The sequence below is a fragment of the Gekko japonicus genome, unplaced genomic scaffold (assembly GCF_001447785.1).
Source record: "Gekko japonicus isolate JY-2015 unplaced genomic scaffold, Gekko_japonicus_V1.1 scaffold219, whole genome shotgun sequence".
Lineage (NCBI taxonomy): Eukaryota > Metazoa > Chordata > Lepidosauria > Squamata > Gekkonidae > Gekko > Gekko japonicus.
This window is the reverse complement of record NW_015165241.1, coordinates 1,050,189-1,067,242: the sequence shown is the minus strand read 5'-3', so window position 1 is coordinate 1,067,242 and position 17,054 is coordinate 1,050,189. Positions and strand designations below refer to the sequence as shown.

General features: G+C 42.4%; 1 protein-coding gene across 1 annotated transcript in view; it reads right to left on the bottom strand.

Annotated features, from left to right (window-relative positions):
- Positions 1-17,054, bottom strand: part of TNS1 (tensin 1) — a 432,414-nt gene that overhangs the window by 59,376 nt on the left and 355,984 nt on the right. Inside the window, exons 20-22 of the mRNA XM_015410026.1 lie at positions 14,835-15,034; positions 13,266-13,404; positions 4,207-4,299 (exon numbers count right to left, since the gene is read on the bottom strand). Of these exons, the coding sequence (XP_015265512.1) occupies positions 4,207-4,299; positions 13,266-13,404; positions 14,835-15,034 (432 nt within the window). The remainder of the gene's footprint in view (positions 1-4,206; positions 4,300-13,265; positions 13,405-14,834; positions 15,035-17,054) is intronic.

The window sequence follows — 17,054 nt, the reverse complement described above, 5'->3', positions numbered from 1 at the left end:
AAAATGAATTTATTGGACTAAGGCATCTTGATTTATTTTGGAATGATAATAAGAACTTTAGACCTCTGTGCAGTTTAATAGTTAAGTACTTTTGGGCTATCTTCAAAGCTTATGTCTGTTGTTGCTTAAAAGGATTATTTTTGTTATCATAATACAAAGAAACTAACTACTGTAAGAAGGATTGGGGTAGTCTATTAATAACTTTTACCTGGGGAAAAAAGAAAGAGTGGAAAAAATTAATTTATATCTGACTCTAGATCATTAATTTTGAATATCTGATTTTTGGGGCTAATTATATGTTTGGATACTCCCCAGTAAATGATTATATACACCGGAGTTATTTTTAAAATTTTAGTTCTAATGTTGTTTACAGGGGTTATTTTTGCCATTATAATGTAAAGAAATGAAATAGGACTAAAGCTGTGAGTAATAATTGTTGTTAGAATATATTCTGATTTATTCTGGAATGATAATAAGAACTTTAGACCTCTGTGCAGCCTAATGGTTAAGTACTTTTGTGTTATCTTCAAAGCTTATTTCTGTTGTTGCTTAAAAGGATTTTAATTTTGAATATTTGATTTTTGGGGTTAATTATATGCTTGGATACCCCCCAGTAAATGGCTATAAACACTTGAGTTATTTTTTTAAAATTTTATTTCTAATCCTGTTTATAGGGGTTATTTCTGCCATTATAATTTAAAGGAATAAAATAAGACTAAAGTTGTGAGTACTACTAATAGAATATAATATATAAAAAATATGGTTAAGATTGGAAAATAAGGTCATGGACCTGTTGGGGCCTGGTAAACATTCGAGAAATTTTTGCTGAGAAGACTATTGAAGAACTCAGCTGTTGTTGATATCTGTTGAATTAAATAAAAGAAGATAAGGTGATAGGTAATTACTTTAGAATGTAAGTCTAAGAACCTTTATTTTTTGGGTTGAAAAGTAGATTGATAAATTATGAGAAATATGCGTTGGGTTACAGTGGAAAATACATAAGATATTGAGATATGACTAGAGTGTTTGCCAAATGGATTAACATTGTAAGTATATTATATAATAGCCAGTTGTATGTACAGCCTTTGTTACTCTTTTGCTAATATTAATAATATAATTTTATTTTTGTAATGAGATAAAGGTATTTCAACGCTACCCACTTTGATAAAGGTATACACGGAACAAGATGTAATATGCATGGTTCGTTGGTATTGATGGCGTTTGAATTGCTTCCAGTAAACTGAATATTGAAAAAAGAATTTACAAGTTGGTGAAGAACTTTTTTTTTTGGCACTATGGACCATAGTTGTTTGCTTCCTTTCAACTATTTATGAGCAACGCCTGATTGAAGTGTTCCCTAATATTACTACTGTGCTTAAGCTGTACTTGACAATGCCTATCACAAGTTGTAAAGCAAAAAGGAACTTCTCAAAGCTTTCCTTTATAAAGAACAAATTTGATCTGCCATGACTGAAGAGCGCTTAAATTCTTTATGCATGTTGTCTGTAGAAAATGACATTGCAAGGAAGCTCTCATATGACAAAACTGTATGTGAATATGTTGCTAGAAAAAACAGAAAAAAGAGTATTTTGTAAAATGTGCTTCATGTAGTATGTATTCTCATAGGTAAATAAAATAAAATATATTAACTGTGGTCTTTGCTATGTTTTATTTCATCATTCTATGATGCATCATGCATGTATACGTTTCCCTAATTTTCATCCCCCATAACCTGAAAACTATAAGGCATAGCCTAGGAAATTTTTATTCACACAAGTGACTTGGAACATTAAGATAAACCAATACAGCAATTTTAATCAAAATCTGAGACATAGTGCTTAATTTTTTTTTTAAATGTCGTGATCGGCCGTAGAATAACCCCATTGAAGATGATAACAGCAGTGAGAATAACCCCATTGAAGACAATAACAGCAGTGACCCAGACCTGGTGGGAAGGGGGCTCACTGTATGGCCCGTTTTCAAGGGCTCCACCCCCCAACACCCTCTTCTCTGCCATTTGGGCCTCAAGGTCCTTGCAAGGGCAGCAAGGTCCTTTGGACCTTGCTGGATGTGGCCCTATTATTGCTGATTGCAAAGGGCCCCCAAAAATGTAGATCCACCCCTGCCATTCTCAATCCCGCCTTCTGCATCCTTTCATTTATACATTCAGTACCTACCTCTCTAAAACTAACGTATTTCATTTATTCACTGAGATTTCCTAAATATATGCTATTGACAATAAAGATAAGCAAATTAAATACAGACAGAGTTAAATTGCCAAATCTGAATTTCTGCAAAAATTCAGTCCCCTATTTAACTAAATTATAAGCAGGAAATCAACTCAGCAGGTTCAGCAGGAAAACTATTTATTTAGCATCTAAAATAGTTGTACTGTGCCTTTCCTGTTGGATTAAGGTGGCTTACAGGTAATAATTAAAACATTTCAGATTAAAATAGGGCTGCCAAGTCTCGTTGAATCGTGGCGGGGGATCGTCATTCTTTACAGGAGCTCTGCTGCGGGGGACGGCAACAGGCGTTGCACCGTCGTCGCCAGGATGTGACGCTACGCGTCGCTCTGGCAACGGGGCAGATGAAGTTTCAAATTAATATATTGGCCCCGGTCACACGGGCCAGATAATCCGCAGGGGAACGGAGACTTTTAACTGTGGAGAAAAAAGAAGTGCAGTAGTGCGATCTCACGTTTCCCCGCGGCTCTGTCCTCCAGCTGTCAGCAGTCGATCAGACCAGCGAGGCAACACAGCAGGACCGCATTTGTGCACATGCGCCCGACATGGACGGCTGCTGGATGCGACGGGTTACCAGCGTGTCTCCTATCAGATGCCCGCCTGTGCTGTGCATTTACTGAAAGATAGTACTTCGAGGCAGGTAGTTTTTAACTCCGGGTTTTCTGCAGGTGCGCTCCACTTGCCAGATGTGGCGGTGTGATCGCGCCTGAATAATCCGCCCACCACCCGTGGCTCTCCCGCAGCTACTTCTGCGTGTGAATGGGGCCATTGTAACAAAGTTCCTTTTTTCTGCTTCTATAAATGTAATGTGTAAACTCCAGTAAGGGGTCCTTGAGCCTGGTGTTCTTAAAAATAAATTCTGTCTTTCTGTTTAAGGAGTCACTGGTTTTGGGTGTGGTTGTTTCCAGAATCAACCTTTAGGGTGACCCGGTGTGCCAAAGAAATTCCAAGACAACCTGCTTTCCGCCTTGTGATAAGTCAGACCCCACCAGATGTAGGACAGATCAAATAGTTCTGGCCTCTGAAGACTAATTATTTTGACAAAGGAATCCTTATTGGAGCATTGTTTCAACCATTTTTACTTTAGTTATTTAAAAGGAGAGTAAAGTCTTTTACCATTTGGTTCAAGTCTTTGCCCTATTTCTTTGTGCAGCCTTGCTCCTAGCCTATTACAAGCAGTTACTTGCCCATTTCCACAACCATATCAGAACCACGTCTCACACCTGATTGTGTACTCCTATACATTAAATTTAAAATATAACAAGAACTTCAACTATAATATTGAAGTTGCAGTGTCAGGTTTTCAGGCCCACTACAAAACGAAGGATGTGTCTCTGACACTGGAGTCCAATAGCTGAAATCCAAGGTTGCAACATCTGGAGGTCAAGAAACACAAAGTGGCACACTGAAATATGATTTGATTTTTCCAAATACCCCTGGATCTATACAAAAGTGAGCATTAGCCCACTTTTTGCCATTCGTAGATAAAAATAACTGGAGTGAACATGACACATAACTGCTTGCTCACCTCACACTACATTTGAAAAAAGGCATATATCAACAGAAAACTGTCGTGTTCAGAGCTAAGAAAATGAAACACTTTCCTACCCCACAGAATATGTTCTTGGACCACCGTAAAGGCAAAGCGAGGGCTAGCTCCAGCAGCATTTGAAAAGAACTTGGGCATTTGTTTGAATAGTGAGACTTTCTAGATTAGAACTGAGGGAAAATATTATATCCTGGGACTCAAACTTAAGGAAGGGAATATTTTCCTGGACTAAAATCCAGGTGCCGATAAACACAGCTTGCTTTAAGCAGATTTCTTTAAAGAAAACATCGTTTCTTCCATCTCAGAAATGATATAATACAGTGGCTGGACAGCATATCTTAATCTGATATGATGTCACATTTCCCAAGGTATCAACCTCCTCACTGCTGCAATACTTTTTATGACACTTACCTCCTGTCTGCTGCAGTAAGATTTCAGCTGGGTTGTGGGGTTTCAGGCCTAGTGCTGAGAGTGGAGTTTTGGCCAGACCTGGTGGAGAACGCACTGTTGTCAGAAAGACAGGGAGAAAGAGAAATGTGCATCAGCAAAACAGAATGTAAAGTTGAATTAAATTTAAAGAGCAATAAATCCAAGTTTCTCCAGGTTTGTTGCTAAGGACCAGTTTGTAACAGTCTCAAAGTGATTGTAACTGAATCCTGACTAGGTACATATGTGGCTGGAAATGCTCACAGCGGCTGGTCTGTTGAAACCACAGGAATGTAGCTGCTGAGGGTAGGCCCCTGTCTCTGAGTAGACACCTTTGGCTAAGAAACAGCTTCTCTTTTGTGGAAGACAGAATCAAAACGCCTCCTGGCTGGCTGTTTATAAAAACTGCATCTAAATGGAAAACATTTTCTTCAGCAGACTCTCCTCTTCTGGCAAGTGGGAGAATAGATCTATGTTATGGTAGCCTAATGTATTGGGAGCTAAGAGTACAAAGGCCTCACCAATGCTTGGCATGCTCTGGCATCAAAGATATCTCTCACTGGCTGGCAAGCAGCCAAGAGAGAGCCCTTCACACTGCTCCTCGAATCATCGACACAAAGCAGGACCTTGTGTCCAGATAACACATAACATTGTGATGGTATCAACATTCTAGCCCTGGCAGATCAGTATTTTATTTCCTGTCCATCATTTAACACCAACTAACTTAAGCCAGGTATGAAAGGCTAGCTAGTATTTGTGTTTGTTTTTTTAAGTAAGGCAATAAAGTTTGTGGGCTTGTGACATGTCCACATTGTGGATTGGATCCAGTGCAAAATCGTTAGAACTCTTGAGCAAGCAGCAATACTGCAGTATCCACTTGCATAAAGTAAAACTTACCATTTCCACTTACGCGACAGATCTTGTGCAACCAAATTCTTGGTACTATGATATATACGGAGGAAAGTGCTTGGTGTTGCACAAGCTCTTGTGCAAATGGAAGTACATTAAACCCACTGATTTTTCTGCTTTGCATCGCTGGAGCTAAACCTGTGTTTAGACATAATGTTTTAAGCAGGAAATGGGCAACCCGCATTCAAAGTAAACTACGCTCCCAGTTTTTACAAATGGCTTCTTGTCATCCACATCTTAGATGCCAGTCTGGCATCCACCTCATTATCTTTGTTCTAGAAGCAGAAGCACAACATTTTGGCCCATGATGTTGGCTACCGTCGTAAAATAAATGCAATGGGTACTTCTAGAAGTTTGGTGTAGTGGTTAAGAGTGGCAGGACTCTAATCTGGAGGACTGGGTGTGATTCCCCACTCCTCCACATGAAGCTAGCTGGGTGACCTTGGGTTAGTTACAGCTCTCACACATCTCTCTCAGCTCCACTTACCTCACAGGGTGTCTGTTGTGGGGAGAGGAAGGAAAGGTGATTGTAAGCTGCTCCGAGAATCTTAAGTGAAGGGAGGGATATAAAACTGACTCTTCTTCTTCTTAGGCTGTTCAGGTTTTGTGTCAACCCTCCTTCCCAGCAATCTACTTAGCTAACAGGGACCAGCACAGCATAGGATCTGAGTGCTCTCTGCAGTAAGTAAGACTCACTATCCTCAGTGGATCCAGGGCTGTTCTAGGGAAACGGATACTTGCCTTTCTCAAAGTGGACAATTCTTATATTCCAAGTTCTGTGCTATTGTACCCCACTGGAAGCACTGGAAGCTGCTATCAAGACAATTCCAAAATCCCGAAAACATGGAAATCAGGCTTATGTCCCATAGGTTTCAACAGGACCAAGATTTTTCTAACTTTTTCTGGACATGTGACTATGCCTCTACTTTGTGGAATATCACTGAAAATATCCACAGGGTGGACACCCATACTTCCATCTCATTGCTTCCTAAGCACTGGAAAAATCAACTGTAATTTGGTTTTAATACTGTTTTAATTGATTTACTGTATTATTTTAAATGTTCTCTGCTGATTTTATGTAAGCAGCCCTGAGCCAGCTCTAGCTGGGAAGGTGGGGTATAAATTTGAATAATAAATAAACAAACAAACTGTATTACTACTATATTTCCTACTTACAACCCTTTTGGACATTTACAGGGAAGTGCAGCATCCTACCAATACTTAGAAGTTTCCTCCTTATTATTCAGGAGCAGTGCTCAGTTCAAGAACCTCCTAAAAAGCTGAAATATCCTAGTTGGCAACTGACCATAGTGTTCTCAGTCTTTTAGCACGATGCTTAGAAAACATCCATGAATAAATGCATGACATCGTGTGTACTTTTAATCATGAGGTAGACCAGACTTCTGCAAAAGTGCCTTTTAACTTGTCTATGAGGTAAAACAGGAACCCGAAACACTGCAGTGTGCATTAAATATCACAGACCACAAACACTGTACACACAGAAGTGCATGTTTGTACGGATGACATGTACATCAATGTATTTGCACAACTGCATAGGCCACCAAATCAAAATGAAGATTAGCATGTAGGACAACCAGGCATATATACATAATCAGTAGATACATTTCAGGTAGCGATGGAGCAAATTGATGCAGATGTAATATGTGAGATGTGTTTGAAACAGCAAGTCTCACAAAAAACTATTTAAAGTGGGTTTTCCTTTTTCAGGCTACTGACAGGTCCCTTCACCCATTCCAAACAATTCAGACTTTCTAACTTGAAACTCAAGTTCTTGTCCTAAGGATTAGTGGGCGTAAGGCAGAAAAATGAAGCACTATTGTCCATTAGAGAAGAATTGGATGCATTCTATATTTCAGAGTCCCCCCCTCCCCTTTCATGACTTACATTACAGTCTTCTGACTTACAGCTTCAGATGGGCACCCACGCCAGCAGGAGGGAGGGAGGGAAGGAAGGGAGGCAGGCACATTAGAGGAAAGCCAGTTACCAAGAGCCTATGTAATTATGGGCAGGCTTGGCTAAGATTCACTGTGCAGCACCAATGAACAACAGGGAAATAAGCAATTCCACGGGCAGTGATTTCATTGATTGACACTGGAAATTTATACAATATATATCAAAATAAAATACAATATATTTTATTCCACGGGCAGTGATTCAACATCAACTAATTCCATGTCAGGGAGAGGCTGTGGTTAAATGGCTGAACATGTGCTTTGCATGCAAAAGGTCTGATTTCTGGCAGCTCCAGTTAAAGGATCTCAGACCAAAAGCCCTGGAAAAACCTTTCTCCGCCTGAGAACCTGGAGAACTACTGCTAGCCAGAGTAGACAATATTGACTGCTAAGGTCCAAAGGTCATATGTTCAAGAATGTTGCGTAGAGATCATTACGCATCCCCAAGATCTGGTATAACACTTTCCCTTAAACTGTGGACTTTGCTGTAGGTACCACAAGCCCCCTATTCAATCTGTGGGCAAAGGTGCCAGGCTACATCATACTGTCAGTTCAGATATACATGTGGATATCGGGACGTCACAGAATGACATACAGTGTCAACTTAAACTTGATAACCTAAATATGTGAAGCCTTCTAAAACAGAATTACTTCAGCTCAACAGGGCTAAAGTAAATATACTCCTCTGCTATCTCTGAACATGCCTATATACCCAAATCAAAAGTTACCCTTGATGGAAGGTTAAATCCTTTGCATGTTTACTTCAGAGAAATTCCACAGAATTAACTAGAAATTATTTTAAAGTGAGCATGTATAGTTAGACTGTGAGCCCCATTTAGGCTTGCCAAGTCCCCCCGGGGAAACCCCCAGAGGCCCGTTCCCCACCCCGACATGCACGTCACCCAGAAGTGACGCAACCACACCGGGCACGCTGGGGGCGGGGCCACGGTCATCCAAGGGAAAACTTTATGGTCACGTCACTTCCGAGTGACGAGGATGCAGCATGCACGCTTTTCATATGCATGCTCCAGCCGCCAGCCAGGAGTCCCCTGCTGTGGTGAAGATCGCACTTGGCAACCCTAGTCCCATTGAAAGCTATGGAATGGGACAGCCCATATGACCAATCTGTACAACCAATCAGTTGCACAGAAGCATTCCTCTGCAAGAAGCCAGGAGGATCTTTAGAATGCCCATGGGTCAGAATGGGGTCTATACCATCTACAGGTGAAGCCTAGCTGAACCTCTGTTGATCTCTGTCTTTTTTAGGACAAGCACCAAATCAGTGCATCCATAAAGATCCAGTGTGCTCACATTCAACACCTGAAATAAGCTCTATAATGACATCGTACTTATAGTCTATACTAGGAAAAAGGCCCATTGAGGAAATAAATACAACGGCCTCTAGAAAGAGGCTCTGGGCGGGTGCCCCGGCCTTGGACACTCAGTGTCAATTTGCTGTGGCAACCTCAGCAGGGTAGAATGACACTGAGTCCACCATTTTTTCCAGAGGAACTGATCTCTGCTACCTAAAGAACAGTTGCAATTTTGAGTGATCTCCAGCCCTCACCTGGAGATTGGCAATGATGGTTCCCCAGAAGGGAATGGTTGGTTTGGAGGGTGGAGTCTATGGCTTTGTAACTGTCCGAGGTCCCACGCCTCCTGAAACCTCACCCTCTCCAGGCTCCATCCCTCACCTCTCCAGGAATTTCCCACTTGGAGTTGGCACCCTATCTCCTTCCCAGCCAATCATCAACCTACCTTTATTTCCCCCTCACTCTTCAGCTTTCCAACCCCCACACACCTGCAGTCTCTCCCATGCTCTGAAGCCCTGACTGCTACCTCACATTGGCTGTCATACGGGGGCCACCTCAGCAGCATATAAGGATACAGAGCCCACCAATTTCTCCAGGGGAACTGATCTCTGCCATCTGGAAAGCAGTTGGAATTCCGAGTGATCTCCAGCCCTCACCTGGAGATTGGACAAATTTTACCTCAGAACAGCAAAACTGGTTAGAATGTTAGAGGCAAAAGCCAATCAAGTTGCATATGCAAACGACCTCTGTGTTCTGAGGCAGAGGCCAATGAGGCTGCATATGCAAATAACCTCTGTGTTCTGACTGGCTATGGGGGGGAGAGGAACAGCAAACTGTTTAGAATGTTGGAGGCAGGACTCAGGCAAAGCAGCCAGTGGATAGGGAGACCCTCTGAATGACAGATCAGAGAGCCAACTGATTTTGGAGCGTGTGGAATGTTCTAGAGAAGTGCCACCACCATTCGGCTTTTATTTATAAGGGAGATTAGCAGGCAGTATGAAGGAGGCACTGTTATGAAGTCTGTCCAGTTCTATTTTCTCTGTTCCTAGAGGGACCAGGGAGAGGACAGTGAACCACTTGCTGCCATTATTTCTCAGAATCTCTGTCGTTTATACATTGTCCATATAAAAATGCTCACATCATTAAAAGTAGAAGTGTAGCCAGAGAGGTTTATTAGAACACCTTAATGAAATCTGTACTTTCCATAAAAACCTGTTAACACTTGTAATCTTCTTGCAATCCATGAGCCTCTGCCCTCAGAGTCCAGGCAGGTGACTACCATACAAAAGGGCTTTTTTTGTGGTGGCACACCAACTCTGGAATTTCTAACCGAGGAAAACGTGTCTGATACTATCACTACTGCCATTTAAATACCAGGCTAAATCGGCTCTGTTTGACCTAACTTTTAATCAGTAACGAATACAGATTGGCTGCAACTCTCCAGTTTAATACTGTACTGCTGTCCATTTTCATTTTTAGTCCCTTTACTGGTAATTCACAATGATTTAACTACAGCTGTAAGCCACCTGAAAGCTATTGTAGCAGAAAAGTTAGACAAATGTGTCTTCAATACACACATAAATTGCCAATAGTAGACGTAAACAGCTAGATGGTTAATACATGAGAGTACTAGGGTTATTTGGAAGTATGACCTAGTGTCAGGTTCAACAGCATGCTTTCTTATGGGAAAGTATATGTGAAGTTTGCAATCTGATCTAAACTGTTTTGAAGATCTTAGGGAGGGGGCAGAAATTCCCCACATTTGGAGATTTGCTGTTTCCCTGTTGCTCACTTGGCCCCTTATTGTTGCTCCAATTTTAGCCGCACCAACATTGGCTCAATGAAACTTTCGAAGAACTGTTCAAAGCTATATTTGTTACTTTTAAAAAACCCACCACCAAGTTATCAAAGGTTAGTCAGTGAGAGGCATGCTTGGCTAGAAGAGTAAAGAAGACAGAGTATGCAACAGGAAGTTAAAGGTCAGATTCTCTCCCACAGTTTCAACAGTTCATCTAGTGCCAATAACTTGAAGCCTCTGTGGGCCATAGTGCCTGGGCAGCAGCATCCATGTCATGAATGCACCAAAAGTGCAGCATTTAACATCAAGGGCTTATCCAAATATTGGTGTTTATTATATTGCAAAAAAACTGCAGTTAGCACTTAGTTTAACACTGAGAAATTATCAACACAGATCAGATACCACATATGGAGCCTTCTGATCAGGAGACTGGAATGACTTTCAAAATGTAATTACTGCCTCTCAACAGATTGTCCACAGTGGTTCACTGCCAGTCTTTGATAGTTCGCTGACTGAACTTCAAATATGTTCTGGCAAAGCAAGGGCGATTTACTGCCCAAGTGACCACTTGGGTGCCACATTTTTCTCCACATACAAACAGAGCTCCAGAGCAGCTGGCTGCACCAGTGGGGCTTGTCTTCTCCAAGCCAGTGATGGGGGCAGGTCTTAGAGGAATATTGCCTCTGACCTATCCCATCTCTGCCCTACTTGGGACAGCAAACTACCTTGAACCATACCTGAGGCAAAGGAAGAAACAGCAATGAAAAGCATTACCTATACGCAGGGGTTATTTCCTGCAGGAGCGCATAGGAGCAGAGCTCCGGCAGTAAGGAGCCCAGGGGGCGGGCACATGCAACAAGCCCCACCCCCTGCTCCCAGCAGCCCTCAGTTGGGCCACGAGGAGCAAGAAGCAGCCAGGTAAGTTGTAGAGCCCCCCCCCGAACCGCCTTCAGGTACAAGCTCTCCCTCCTCTGTGAGGGCAGATCTGCATGTCCCCCCTCCATAGCTAGCAATCCAAAACAGTCCAGTGGCACTTTTAAGACCAAGTTTTATTCAGGTACAAGCTCCCTCTCCTCTGTGAGGACAGATCTGCATGTTCCCCCCTCCCCACAATAGCTAGCAATCCAAAACAGTCCAGTGGCACTTTTAAGACCAAGTTTTATTCAGGTACAAGCTCCCTCTCCTCTGTGAGGACAGATCTGCATGTTCCCCCTTCCCCACAATAGCTAGAAATCCAAAACAGTTCAGTGGAGCCTGAGTGGTGGGTGTTGCTTTCTGACACACGTCCGGTGATGTCAGGGGGTGTGGCATATGGAATTAAGTTATGCTAATAAGTTATGCTAATGAACTCCTGCACCTCTTTTTCTACGAAATGACCCCTGCCTATATGTACAAACTCTGAACATCGGTGCATCTAAGTATAAACCTATCTCTGTGCATAAGCACAAGTTGAAGTCTATAGAAATCTGCAGTTAGTTTAATCTGTTGCACTGATCAGCCATAGGCCTCCAAATATGTCTGGGAGTATCCATGAAAGTTCAGGTGGAAGTGATTTCTGTGGCTTAGGCAGAAGGGTTTGGAGCTATGTTTAAAACTCAATCAGGGAAATACAATTAATCATTTAGTCCATAATCCTGCCAGATGTTCCCCAGGATGGGAATTCTTTACACAACTGCTAAAATAGCAAAGACTAAAAAAGGAGGTTATATCTCCCCAATTTTGAGCATCTGCAATGGGAATCTGTTCTATAGGGAATAATACTTCCTCAGTAAGGAAACAAGTTTGCCCTTTTAAGTGTTTTTAAGGAGGATAATAAATCATAAATCATTGTTATTCCTATGTGTTCTGTAAGGGATTTATAACTATTATAAGTGTTGCTGGTGGTTAGAAATGACCCTTTGTCAGTAGTGTATAAAAGTCCATAGCATTTGTTAATTAGCAGTTTGGTGTAATGGTTAAATGCGCGGACTCTAATCTGGGAGAACCGGGTTCGATTCCCCACTCCTCCACTTGCACCTGGCTGGATGACCCTGGGCAAACCATAGTTCTGACAAGAGCTGTCCTTGAAAAAGAACAGTTTCTGTCAGAGCTCTCTCAGCCTCACCTACCTCACAGGGTGTCTGTTGTGGGGAGAGGAAGGGAAAGGAGTTTGTAAACCACTCTGAGACTCCTTCGGGTAGTGAAGGGCGAGGTATAAATCCAATCTCTTCTTCTTCTTCTTCTTCTTAATCCTACTTTGCACATTGTCTAGAAAATTTTTGATGTGGCTGGCTATATAATGATTTCCTTTTTCTGAAATTTAGGGAAGGAATGTATTACATTCCAAGTAAAAGACTGTACTGATTTCTCTAGAACAGGGACCTGCATGGTTGGTGACCCACCAAGCTGAACACAGCATGCTAGGCACAGTTTCTGGTTTAACAATATCCCCAATCCAGTTCTGCAATCCCAAGAAAGCAGCCCAAACAAGATGTTTTATGAAGCCCTTGACTTAATATGGCCACCAAATATATCTTCTAGTCAGTTTATATGATTGGTACACTCCCTGATGAGTCACAAGTTGTGAGGGTCAGCTCTCTTGACTATGGAATCTTTATCAACAATACTGAAATTTCATGTTGAGTGAGACTGTCCAAGGCAAGCAGGGAGAAAGAGAGTGCAGAAGACAGCATAGGGTTATGTCATTGTGGTTTATCTTGGCTTCCAGAAATGCAGTTCATTCTCTTCATTACAAGCTGATGGCCAATGGCTTCTTACTACATTCTGCATCCCCAAGAGTTACAACACTTTGCTGTTGAGATGACAGTTATCATGAGGAATGCATATTTAATGGCCGCTTCACAAAAAGGTTGACCAAACAGAGCAGAAAAATGATGGGGGAAGAGGCATGATTGGCAATGGAAGAGGAATAAGAAGACGAGGGTGTGATTAAAATGGTGGTGGGTGTTGAAAAGCTGAGAATGGTTTGACCAGCTCCCTCTAAGTCTGGCTTTGCTAAAGCCACCCACCAATCCCCCCTCCCATCCACTCATCCAAGCCCATGAAACTTACACAAGTTACTGTAAGGGGTTTGTGGTGAGACAGGAAAGGCAGGGGTTGGGGGAGAGGTCTCACCACCACTAGAAGGTGGGCTGCTTGGAGAGGTCTGCTGCATTTCTTCAAAGGCCTCCTTGTAGCTGTGGAGATGGGGCTGTGAAAGGGAGGAGGTAAAGTAGAATCAGTGATGACAACTCAATGTTTCATCTCCTTTCTTCTCAAGCAAACAACCAATTGGCAAAGAAGGGAATTCCTTTCTCGAGATGTCTTTTCTTCTGCTGCTTTGTCCTGCTTTTATATTGCTTGATCCTAAGACCTCATCTGTAGCCATTTGACTTTTCTATCTTTAACCATCAATAGATTTCTGCTATGGTGACTGTCTTCTGCTATGAAAACTGGAAAGACCAAGGTGTCTAGAGTAGGAGGAAACAACAATGGCCTCCTTCCAGTTTCTGCAAAACAGGCTCTGTTTAGAATACCTTCCCTTGAGAAAACAACTTGTCTTTGCACATTTTTAGCAAGGAGAGAATTTTTCTGTTTAAGAGGGTCTTTAACAGTTCAATTTTCTTGGGCTTCTCTATCATGCTCTTTATCCACTGCTGTTCATTTTGTGATATTTGTAAATTGTGTTTTAATGTATATTATGTTTTACTTCTTTTGCCATATGCAGTTTAGGGGCTTTGTGACAAACAACTTATAAATTCAGCTAGTATGCTTAATATCAGAAGTGATTACTCCCATGTAAATCACACAGCTAGAACCACGTCTAATACCGAAGCAGGAATTGTCACCTGAAAACCGTAGGCTTATCTCCTTCTACCTTTTCTTTTTGTGACACTTTTTATTATCTTTGGCTCCGGTCACACGGCCAGATAACGCGGGGGGGAGGCGTGGCTGTTTGCCCCAGAGCAAAATAAAGTGCGGTAGCCCGATTACACAGTCCCCCAAGGCTTCGAGCTTAGGCTGTTAGCTGGCGATCACACAGTGATGCTGGAGTGTGGCAAAGAAGCGGAATGGCAAGTGTTTCGCGTTTGTGTGCATGCGCAGTTCCATGGAGCAGCACTGCTCTCAGTTACGTGTTTGTGCGCATGCGCTTAACAAAACATCCGGTTTGTGATGGGACCTGGATGGGTGTCAAATGCCATGGGATACTAGCGCTCCCGCGATCAGATGCCCGCCCCTGCCCCATGTTTTCTGGATACTACTGCACTTTCCGCGGTACTTTTTTACTGTGCTTCTTCGGCGGGATGCCACGGGGTGGCCACGGGTGTGCTACCCTTCCAAAGATGTTGTGGTGTGATCGCGCCCTGAAAATCCGCCCAACATTCATGCCTTTAGCGCGGCAAATCTTCCGTGTGACCGGGGCCTTTCTTCATTTTCCTGCTTTAGTTTACTGACTATTCCTCCCATTAAGAATGACTGCTACTGTTAGCAGGTTATAAATGCTCCCCTCATCTGCATCCTCTTCCTTCTCCAGCTATCACATTATACTAGAAATAAAGATGTTTTCCCACAGTAATTCCGCCTGTGCTTTCATGCATATAAATGGTAGGATTGGAAGGGGAAATTATTTTAAAAAAGCACCTCCTTGGGCCTTCCTCCGGGATTGGCAGAGATGGTGCTGACCACCTCTGGTGAGACATAGTGAACTGGTGAGCGAACAGTAGGGCTTCTTGGTGAACTGGGATCCTGAGGGCTGTTCTCATACTGGCCTTCACTGGTGGTCCGTCTCCGCATAGGGCCTTCAGTTTCTTCTGGTGACTTCTCCCGTGGTGACTGTATACCTGAAAGTTCAATTACAATGTGAGAAATGAGGTAAGACCATTAATAACCTTAGAACATCCTTAAGGACATAGGGCCAGTGTTCAGACCTTTAGTTGGGGTTGGAAAGAAAGGAGTAGTGGAATATTATAATCAGTTGATGTGAGAAAAATAAGCCAGTCGTTCACTTTCCACTACAGATTGCCATGAAAACCAGTAAACCAGACTCAAAACAATATTGCCTTGGTCCATACGGTTTAAAAAAAGATGGGGAACGTAATGGTGAACTTGGGAGATCCACATGGATCTCCCAAGCTCACCATTACTTTCCCTATCTTTTTTTAAACTGTATGGGCCAAGGCAATATTGCTTTGAGTCTGGTTTATTACAACACTGGAAAGAGAAATGCCTGCCTCCAGTAATCCAACGGACTGAGGACCTTAAAACTTGATCTGCTTTCGAACAAATGGCATATAGACAAGTGCACATGGACATATTTTTAGATATCCAGAAACCCTTTGCAGGTGCTTATCTGTAGACTTGCTACCATTGTTATTTTTATTTATTTATTTATTTTTAAATTGTTCCAGTTTGGGGGTTGCAACTATTTTTACAATTTAAAAATTATATTTAAAACAACAACAACCAGACTTATGGAGGTAGAAGGGACTAATAGGCCCTCTTGGCTAAAAACAACAAGCAGTTCTAAGTGACTCAGACAACTGAGCAAAGCCACAGGTGGGAGGGGGAAGGCACAAACCCCCAAGGAATCTGACCAGCCTGTCCCGGAAAATACATCTAAGGTTCTATAAGCTTGTTGGTTCTTATCTTCTCCCTTGGTTGTCTAAAGTCCTGCACAGAAGGGACAATATTTCTAGATGAGCCCTCTTTCTGATGGGCTACATGTCTAAGAGTAGAGAGGCTTTTTTTTAAGTTAAGAAACCGATCCCCCATGTGAAGACCAAAGAGGTGACAATCTAAACAAAATTGTCAAATCATGATTCTGAATATGCAGATTGGTCATTTGTCTTGGAGACTACTGTCTATCATAATTTTTTCCTGTCTCAACCTCCAGACCAGGGATATAGTCCCAGGCCCTGAATTATTTCATGTTAGCCCTACCAACAAAGAAAAGACCATTTATTCAGCAGTGAAACTAAAATTTCCTGACTTTTCTCTTCCCCATCCTGAGGCTAGTTAAAACAAACAAACAAAACCCCAACAACAGCATTTAGAATACCAGAGTATTCTGGTACAACATTATGATGGTATTGTTAAATAATGCACTATCCTTTCCCACTCCACATAAACACAGTACATTTCCAGTGCAATCCTATGCAAAGTTAGCTAAAAACAATTCCAAATAAAGTGCTAGCTGGTTGTAAACGAATACATTAGGGATGGTGGCAATGGTCACTTTATCCATCAGTTCTCGATCTTTATCATATATATATACAACTGGCACAGGCTGTAATGGTGCCTCTTTAATGATGATGTTGTTGGTGGTGATGGTGGTGGCTCCTTAGCCAAAGGCCTGGTGGAAGAGCTCCGTCTTGTAGGCCCTGCAGAACTGAAAAAGGTTCTGCAGGGCCCTGATGTATTCTGGGAGATCATTCCACCAGTATGGAGCTGCCACCGAGAATGTGCTGGCCCTGGTTGTTGTCAGTCTGACGTTTTCAGGGCCTGTGAGGGTCAGTTGATTTTGTGACCCTCATTGCAGTGCTCACTGGGGTACATATGGGGAAAGGCAGTCCCTCAGGTATGTTGGCCTCTGACCATACAGGGCTTTAAAGATAAGAACCAGCACCTTGAAGCAAACTCAGAATGCTATCGGCACCTAGTGTAATGCCTTTAACACAGGCTAGATGTGCTCCTGGATAGAGAGACCCACCAGGAGCCTGGCCACTGCATTTTGCACTAGCTGCAGCTTCCAGATTTGTGACACGGGCAGCCCCATGTAGAGAGCGTTACAGTAGTCCAGTCTCAAGGTGACCATTGCGTGGATCACTGTTGCCAAGTCGTTGTGGTCAAGGAAGGGAACTA